The following is a 9,260-nucleotide window of genomic DNA, read 5'->3' as shown; positions in this document are numbered from 1 at the left end:
TTGTCTTCATAACATTCTTTGAAGATCAAACAATAATTCTTTATCTTGAAATCAATTGAAACAAATTGGAAAAAACATCAAAATCTTGTAATCCAAAGCACACACTTCTTAAATATAATCAAGAATGTACTTCCTCAATAGATTTCAAAGGTTATTGAAAATAGTGAGAGGTTGGATCATAAGTACAAGAAGAATATAAGAATAAGGTATTCTTGATGATCCACTAAAGATAGACAATTTCAGAAGATCGAAAATATGTGTGAGTAACAATTTCAGAAGATCGAAAATATGTGTGAGTAAAGCACGTTCCAGTGAGTTTTGAAGATTGTAGGAATTAGATCAACAAGTCTAGTGGATTTTTTAGGCTAGATCATACTATAAGTTCTTATTATTTATAGTGGAAGTCATTGGCTTGGTCCTGAAGTTTTTAATCCCGTGGAAGATTTTATCCGTCAATATATCTTGTGTTATATACTGTTTTATTTACTGTTGTGACATTTCAACATAGGACAAAATTGACTTAATTGACTAAACATCTAAAACAATTAAGATGTGACTTGTTGCTTTTAATTGATAATTTTAGTTCTTTGTTATTCACCTATTCATCCCATTCTAGGTGATTTTAGAGTTAAACTAATAAATTTCGCATGTAAATCAAACAAATATATTTATATGTTAATAACACGTTCTCAAAATAAATCATTATTTCAAAAAACTTATTTCCTCCAAAACCTCATTTTAATGGATCCCAAAGAGGGGCGAAATTTATCACAATGTACTACATGAATGTCAAAACCAAATCGACTACTTCCTCTGAACCTTCATTACTACTGTGCGCGCGTGTTTTATATATATATAGACACACACCCTCTTCCTTAACAACTCTATATTTCTCAAATACAACTGGGAGAAGAAATCGGAAATGAATAACCTTAAAACCATAACTTTTTTTAAGAAGTTCTTGATTGTTCTTGTTTTAGTTTCATTTTTAGGCTTAACAAAAGCACGAGAAGTTGGTAAGTAGTGCCGAAAACTTATAACAGAAACCATTGTTATGCATGCATAGCTTGCTCTCTCTTGTCTCTTGTTCTTTTTCCATTTTTTTTTCCTTCTTTAATGATTGATTCATTTCATTTTTTTATTGTAGATGATGAGAGCGAGTTTAGTTATGAAGAAGATAGCAAAAGGGGCCCGGCACACTGGGGAGAGATTAAGCCAGAATGGAGGATGTGCAATTCTGGCTCAATGCAGTCTCCCATTGATCTGCTGAACGAAAGGGTTGAAGTTGTATCTCACTTGGGGAGGCTTCACAGGGATTATAAGCCCTCCAATGCCACCCTAATCAATAGAGGTCATGATATGATGGTAAGGTTTAATAACCTAATATATTTACAGGGCGAAGCCAGGAGTGCACTAAAATTTTTTTGATGCTGGGATGATACGTAAAAATAAATAAAAATTTCGCATAACTGTAGCCAGGCCCTAAATCCGCCTCTGGATATTTATTTTGTATTTTATTTTTTTTATATTCTACATGCTCGGGTGGTTATATAGTCTAGTTTTTTCTTTCACAATCTTCTACATGGTTTTCCTTGTTATTGAATAGTACTTATGAATGCAGTTAAGTTGGGAAGCTGGTGCAGGGAGTATTCAGATAAATGGAACACTATATCAACTTAGACAATGTCATTGGCATTCACCTTCAGAACACACTCTCAATGGCAGGAGGTACTTAAATAAAATCAATTTTCTTTCCAAAACATGAATCCATTTCTTAATAAATTTTTTTATTTTTAAATTGATATAAAAAAACATATAACAACATTCGGCTACAGGTTTGATTTGGAGATTCACATGGTCCATGAGAGCATGGATAATAGGACTGCTGTGATTGGAATCATGTACAAAATTGGGCGCCCTGACTCCTTCTTGTCCATGGTAATTAACCATAAGTTAAACAGTGTCCACAAACATCTTTGTTTGCACGTCTTTCAGTCGATTTCTTATACTATTTATTCTTTATATTTTAGATGAAGCAAGATTTTAAAGCTCTTGTTGATACGCGTAATGTTGAGAGAGCAGTGGGTATTATTGACCCAAAACTTATTAAACTGGGCAGTAGAAAGTATTACAGGTACATTGGTTCACTTACAGTTCCTCCTTGCACTCAAGATGTTAGTTGGACAATTTTGAGAAAGGTAAGCTCCATCACTCTAGCTAATTAATAGACGACAACATTGTATAGGACAAGAACAAGATTTTAACTTATTTTTAGGTCTTAGTCCTATCAAGTGTTGCTTAGTCTAACGTATCAAACATGTTAGAAACTATCTAATTGTGTCTCGAAATTTTATCAGGTAAGGACCGTTACGAGAGAACAAGTAAAACTGTTTCGTGAAGCAGTACACGATGTAAGTTTCTATAATCAAATCTACCTACAGAAAATTTATGTAGAACTCTTACATTTTAAGAGAAAAAACTGTTTGTAGTCCACGCTTCTCTCTTTTTTTTATTTTTCATGTGATTTTCTTACAACTTCTTTCATGATTACAGGAGTCCGAGATCAATGCAAGACCAATCCAACCAATAAACCAGCGTCGTATAAAGCTCTATAGACCAAGAGATAATGAGAATTGAAATTTTCTTTACTATATATGTAAAAGTATTATTCATATGGATCATTCTTAGTTATTTTCATAATAATTAATGATCTGGCTAGTTACACCATTAGAGAGCGAGTTACCATACTATAGAGATGGTAATCCATACGATTCCGTCTTCAATGTACTTAACTATCATTGTCATTAATACCCTCGAGTATTGTATTCTTTCGATTATTTATTTATTATGAATTTAATAAAGGTGATATTTTATGCCAATTTTTCTTATAATACGAGAAAAGACTATTGGAAGATATACTTTACGAGCATGTGACCACATATTCTTCATGCGTGTGATGTGGAGATCTTGCAACCAATATTCGACCTTTTGAATTTATACTAATCAGTATTACCTTTCTGGGATCAATCAGAAAAGGTAGTAGGTAATAAAAGACAATTATGCAGATAAAACTCACAAAAAATATAACATAAAAAAAGGACTAAAGGAATGGGGCCAAAAGTTACTAAATTATTATTCTAACCAATAAGCTACAAAGAGCAAGAGGAATAACAGATAAGAAACTAAAGTGAAACGCAAGCTTTCCTGAGGTTAAAACTTAAGTGCAGTGAACAGAAAGGTGCGATATACACATTTGCAATAACGTGCAAAATTCTATCAGTTCCAAACAAATAATAAGTATGTTGTGTCCCAATTTACGTGAGGCATGTTTCAGTTAATGGGCCTGATATTTGCTCGAGTAGATGGCTTAAGTTAATTGATCCTTTTTTTTTTTTTTTTTTTTTTTTGCATTCTTATCTTGGCTAATCAATTCATCTTTCTTAACAAAGAGAACAAAACTAAGAATTTATTGCAATAAAATAAATAAATAATAAAATACCTATTTGTCCAAGTGATTGTCAAGTAGATGAGTCATTTAACAAATCTCCAAACAGACAAAAATAAGAACATATTTCACCGTTGTTAATAATATATTGCAATAACATAAAAAAAGGTACCAAAATTCTTATTTGTCCAAGTGATTGTCAATAGATGAGTCATTTAAGAACTCTCCAAACATACAAAAATAAGAACATATTTCGCTGTTATTAGCAAGTTTATTATCATTATGTATTTGAAATAATCTTGTTCTTCATTAATAGATAGGCAAAAAAGTACTCGGGAACTATTCATCTTCACAACTAGTGAGAAAAACTCTCTTTAAATCCCATTGCACTTAATTGCGCCTTTCTTCTTTCCATAGAATCCTTATTGTTTTACTTGATTTTGCATATCTATCAACTATGTACCAATAACTTTATTTGTAGAGAATAATACCTAACCCTGAGCATGCTCCAGAATCTTTTCGATTGTTCGTGCAAGAAGTATGATTTAGCTCTGGAACTGAACCATTTCATTGTGTCTGAGAAAAACTTCCAAATTGTTAGGAAGGAAGCTTAATCGGAAACTATAAAATTGAAAAGACTAGTATCTAGAGTTGATTTACAAGATTTGATCCTTTCAGTCCATTGATGATATAAAAAGGTTTTATAATTGTTGATGGAATCTGCCTTTGAGTTCATCTGGGATCTACTTGGAGTCAAGTGTTGGGCAATTTCAATTATTGCAAGAGTAATTTTTTCAATTCAAGCAATTAACTAGAACGATTAACTATGCAAATAAATAATCCAAGCAAAAATAAGAAAACGCAACAAATTTTTACGTAAAAAAAACCCTCCAGTGTAAAGGGAAAAAAATCACGGGGCAACTCCGGTCAAAATCCACTATAATAAAATATAGATTACAACTATTCAAGTTTATGCCCCAAAACTTGAATTATCCACAAATTGGAATACCACAATAATTAATCTCTAAGACCACAAATTTATCTCACCACAAATCAACACTATGATTAAACTTGTGAGAACCCACTATGAATACTACGTCTATGAAGTACCCAAAATACAACTTAGAGAAAATTCCAATTTGTTCTTAAATAGAGAAGAAAAACCTGTGTGAATCCACACCAATGTTGAAAGAAATCTTTCTCTGGCAATCACAATTTTCTGCTACAGTAAAAGCCGTTTATTTCCTTCTCTTCCAGCCATTTTTCTCTCAGCAACAGCAGTTTCTATGTCTCTCAATGAAAGCCCTCATTTTTTGACTTTTCAATGGAAACCTCTATTCTGTGCCTCACAATTCTAGCCCCTGCTTTTGTCTCTTAATCTTGGCAACAGATTTCAAGAGAGAGAAAGACATATATATATTGCCACAGCAACCTTTTTGACCTAGAATTAATATATTACTTGGGCTAATTAATTCTCTTGTAAGCTTAATTTGGCTAATTAGGCTGGACCCACTCAACATCAAGATGACCAACCCACTGAGAAGGAGATTAACCTCTAACAAATTAGTTAGAATTCACGCCGGCCAGTCCGGCACAAAGCTCAAGCTTTTCTCTGGTCACTACCTTTGTCATCAGATCAGCTCAATTCTTCTCTGTATGAATCTTCTCCAACAATATCATATCCAATACACTCTCTCGAGCAATATCGAACCTATTTTTATATACTACCAACATATATCTCTATGACGGATGCATATACATAAGAATGCATGTAGTTTTATGAGCAATTAATGATTCACGCAAAGCATAGATGTATATTTCTATCCCCTATCGGATCCTACGATAATTTATACCTTATCAAATCTATTTCCCTTCTCTGGAATGTAAGAAATAAATTACTATACATCACATAATTGCATGTACTCAATCATGGATGAAATTAATGTATATAAATCATTTAAATAATCAAATATGTGTTTAATTGTCAAATTGCAAAAAACTAAAATCTAAAGATCATATTACATAGTTCATCGATCTCCTAGTACAAGAAAACTTAGCTTAACACGAAAAAACTAAAGGAATACATAAATTCTTGAAGATAAAATATCACTAGATTATAAATACGCATGAAATCTTGATAATCTTCGTGAAATTCTTCATTAATCTCCCTCAAATTAATCTCCAAGATGTGTTTTGTTCTTCTCCAGTGCGTTCTAACACTAAATCTGACAAGTCTAGATTTTTATATCGAGTCAAGATCGGATTCAAAAAGAGTTTTGGCATAAACAGAAAACTACTGAGACGTGTTACATTTTTGTACCATGTGACCGTGCCGCATGGTAACAACACCATGCGACCGCAAGGTTAGCAAAAACTTCCACGTTGTAGCGTTTTAGTCTCCAAACTCAATCTTCTTATTTCTTGGCCTCCTTCCTTCGTCCATCTCGTTCCATCATCTAGCAATGATTTCAAATTGATGCTTAGCTTAGTCAATTACTCAATTAGCCTTTTGGTTCAACTTTTTGGGTGTTTTCACTTTGGTCCCTGAACTTTCTCTCTGCCTTTTTAGGTCTTTTTCGCTCCGTTTTCCCGTGAATTGGACCATGTCCATCTATATAACCTACAATACAAGAATTAAACAAATTTAAGCAGCGATTCCTACACTTTTTCCATAATTAAGTCATGTTTGTGAGTTAAATAAGTATGTAGAAAAAACACATACCAATAACCATAACTTTCTGGCTTTCCTATCACGATGAATATGCATCCCCAAAATTTCTCTTGCTAGTCCAAGATCCTTTATATCAAATGACTCGAACAAATCTACCTTCAAACTTCGAATCAACAACACATCTTATCTCACTATCAACATATCATCTACATATAGCAAAAGGATGATGTAGTTACCACCATAGAATTCTCTGACATAAACACAATGATCTGCATCTGTCCTGGTATAACCATGACCCACCATTGATGAATTGAACTTCTTATACCACTGTGTTGGATCTTGTTTCAATCCACACAAACTCTTTTTCAACCTGCAAACCATATGTTCTTTTCCTCTTACTTCAAATCCCTCTGGCTGAATCATGTAGATTTCTTCCTCCAAATCACCATGGAGAAAGGCGGTCTTGACATCTAACTGCTCAAGCTCAATATCCAAACTAGCTACTAAACCCAAAACTACTCGAATAGAAGTCATTTTGACAACAGGAGAGAATATCTCATCAAAATCAATCCCTTTCTTCTGACTGAAGCCTTTTACCACTAATCGAGCTTTATACTTCACTAGCTTTTCACCATCTTTCTTCAACTTGAACACCTATTTATTTTCCAATGCCTTTTTACCTTTAGGAAGCTCTGCTAGCTCATAAGTGTTATTGATACGAACCCCGTAGCAACGTTGACTACGAAACCCACAACAAGATTGACGAACCTAAGAAAGCCAAATTAATCCAAGAGTTTAGGATTAACCCAAAAGAAAGTCGAACCAAAAAACCCAACAAGAACAACGCTTGAAAGACCCCTTGATCACGCAATTCAAGAATTAAATTCGATTGTTTGAACACCACAAGTTAACATTTGATAAGTTCGAAATTGTTCAATGAAGAACGATGAAGAGAAGATAATACGCCTCACTTTAATTCAATATCAATAATTTCAAAAGTTTTTAACAATTGAATGAAAACTCCTATTTATACTAAACCTAAAAATTAGGAAAAAATCGTGTAAAAGTCGATCATAATCCCCAAAATATGGAAAAGAATCAAAAACTAACAAAATATGGAAAATTGCCAAAATTAGGAAATTCGCCAAAAAAATGGTCCATGCGACCGCATGGCGTATTTTCATGCGGTTCGCATAGTTCAACCAAAAATCTATCTTAAATTTCGGTATGCCTCCATGCGGTCGCATGGTGTTTTAGCTGTGCGGTCGCACAGGCTTGTTTTCAGCATTCGATTTTCTCGCTTGATAACAAATTGATCCAAGTTGATTCGGCCCTCGACCCGAACATGAAAGTTGCTCCATTTTGAGTCCCATGGTTTCTTGAATGAGCAATCCCATCGCTTGTTTTACTTGCTTTGAGTCCCGAACATGGTTCCATCAATGGTTTCTTGAACGAGCAATCTCATCGCTTGTTTCACTTGCTTTGCCCTTGATCGCGTCATTGGTCCGCCATCGACTATCAACGGGTCTCGTCTCGCACTCGCCTTCATCGGGCTCGACTCCTGGATCATATCATCCCCTCCCTCTTCAAAAGGATTCATCCTCAAATCTGAACCTGCATCAAACAGAGAGAGATCAGATACATTAAAAGTAGCCGAACCATTGTACTCACCTAGAAGGTCCAACTTGTAAGCATTGTAGTTTATCTTTTCAATCACTTGAAATGGTCCATCGTCTCTCGGTTGCAACTTGGACTTCTTTTGCTTCGGACACCGCTCCTTCCTAAGGTGCACCCAAACCCAATCTCCTTGCTCGAATGTCACACGCTTCCTACCTTTATTTGCCTGTGACGCAACCAACTTACTTTTGTTTTCAATTTGCGCTTTTACCTTTTCATGAAGTGACTTAACCAATTCCGTCTTCTTTTTGCCATCTAAACTACCACGTTCATTTACAGGTAAAGGAATTAAATCCAAAGGAGTTAGCGGATTAAAACATATACAATTTCAAATGGAGAATATGACGTAGTAGAGTGAACAGCTCGATTGTATGTAAATTCAACAAATGGTAGACACTCTTCCCAACTCTTCAATTTTTTATTGATTACTGTGCGTAACAATTGTGTCATAGTCCTATTCACTACCTCGATTTGTCCATCCGTTTGTGGGTGACAAGTTGTGGAAAATAGTAAGTTAGTGCCTAACTTACCCCACAAAACTCTCCAAAAGTGACTCAAAAATTTGACATCCCGATCCGACACTATGCTTCTAGGAACCCCATGTAAACGCACAATCTCTTTAAAGAATAAGTCAGCAATGTTCGTGGCATCGTTAGTTTTGTGACATGGTATAAAATATGTCATTTTGCTGAACCTATCTACAACCACAAAAATAGAATCTCGACCTTTCTTAGTCCTAGGTAAACCCAAAACAAAGTCCATCGAGATATCAACCCAAGGATCACTAAGTGTAAGTTAAAGTGTGTACAAACCTTGAGGTAAAACCTTAGATTTAGCCCTTTTACAACCTATGCATCAACTAAAATTCGCTCTACATCACTTTTCATCTTAGGACAATAAAAATGCTCCTTCAATACATCTAAAATCTTTTGAACCCCAAAGTGTCCCATCAATCCACCACTATGTGCCTCCCTTACTAACAACTCCCGAATAGAACAATTAGGAACACATAACCTATTTTCCCGAAATAAATACCCCTCATGCCTAAAGAACCTATCAACCGCCCCTTTTATGCATGACAAATAAATATCCGAAAATTCAACATTTTTTTCATACAATTCCTGAATATGTTCAAACCCAAGTAGTTTAGAATCAAGAGTAGTTAGCAATACGTACCTTCGCGATAACGCATTCGCCACCACATTTTTCTTACCTTGTTTATACCGAATGATGTATGGAAAAGTCTCAATGAATTTCATCCACCGTGCATACCTCTTGTTCAATTTACCTTGTCCCCGCAAGTGTTTTAGTGACTCATGATCGATGTGTATTACGAACTCCTTCGGCCATAGATAATGTTGCCAAGTCTCCAAAACTCGAACAAGTGCATAAAGTTTTTTGCCATATGTAGGATAATTTAAAGCAGCTCCACTCAATTTCTCGCTAAAGTATGCAATAGGCCTCCGA

The 9,260-nt window shown here is 34.7% G+C and overlaps 1 protein-coding gene across 1 annotated transcript; it reads left to right on the top strand.

Annotated features, from left to right (window-relative positions):
- Positions 1 to 882: 882 nt before the first annotated feature.
- Positions 883 to 2,659, top strand: LOC111394064 (alpha carbonic anhydrase 7-like). The gene is made up of 7 exons (XM_023019843.1): positions 883 to 1,016; positions 1,148 to 1,365; positions 1,622 to 1,728; positions 1,836 to 1,938; positions 2,031 to 2,198; positions 2,358 to 2,411; positions 2,554 to 2,659. The coding sequence occupies exons 1-7, from the start codon at positions 923 to 925 to the stop codon at positions 2,635 to 2,637; spliced, it is 828 nt and encodes a 275-aa protein (XP_022875611.1). The 5' UTR covers positions 883 to 922; the 3' UTR covers positions 2,638 to 2,659.
- The last annotated feature ends 6,601 nt before the right edge of the window (positions 2,660 to 9,260 follow it).

The sequence above is a fragment of the Olea europaea genome, chromosome 4 (assembly GCF_002742605.1).
Source record: "Olea europaea var. sylvestris chromosome 4, O_europaea_v1, whole genome shotgun sequence".
Classification (NCBI taxonomy): domain Eukaryota; kingdom Viridiplantae; phylum Streptophyta; class Magnoliopsida; order Lamiales; family Oleaceae; genus Olea; species Olea europaea.
Note: the sequence above shows the minus strand (reverse complement) of the source record. Positions and strands in the feature narration are given on the sequence as shown.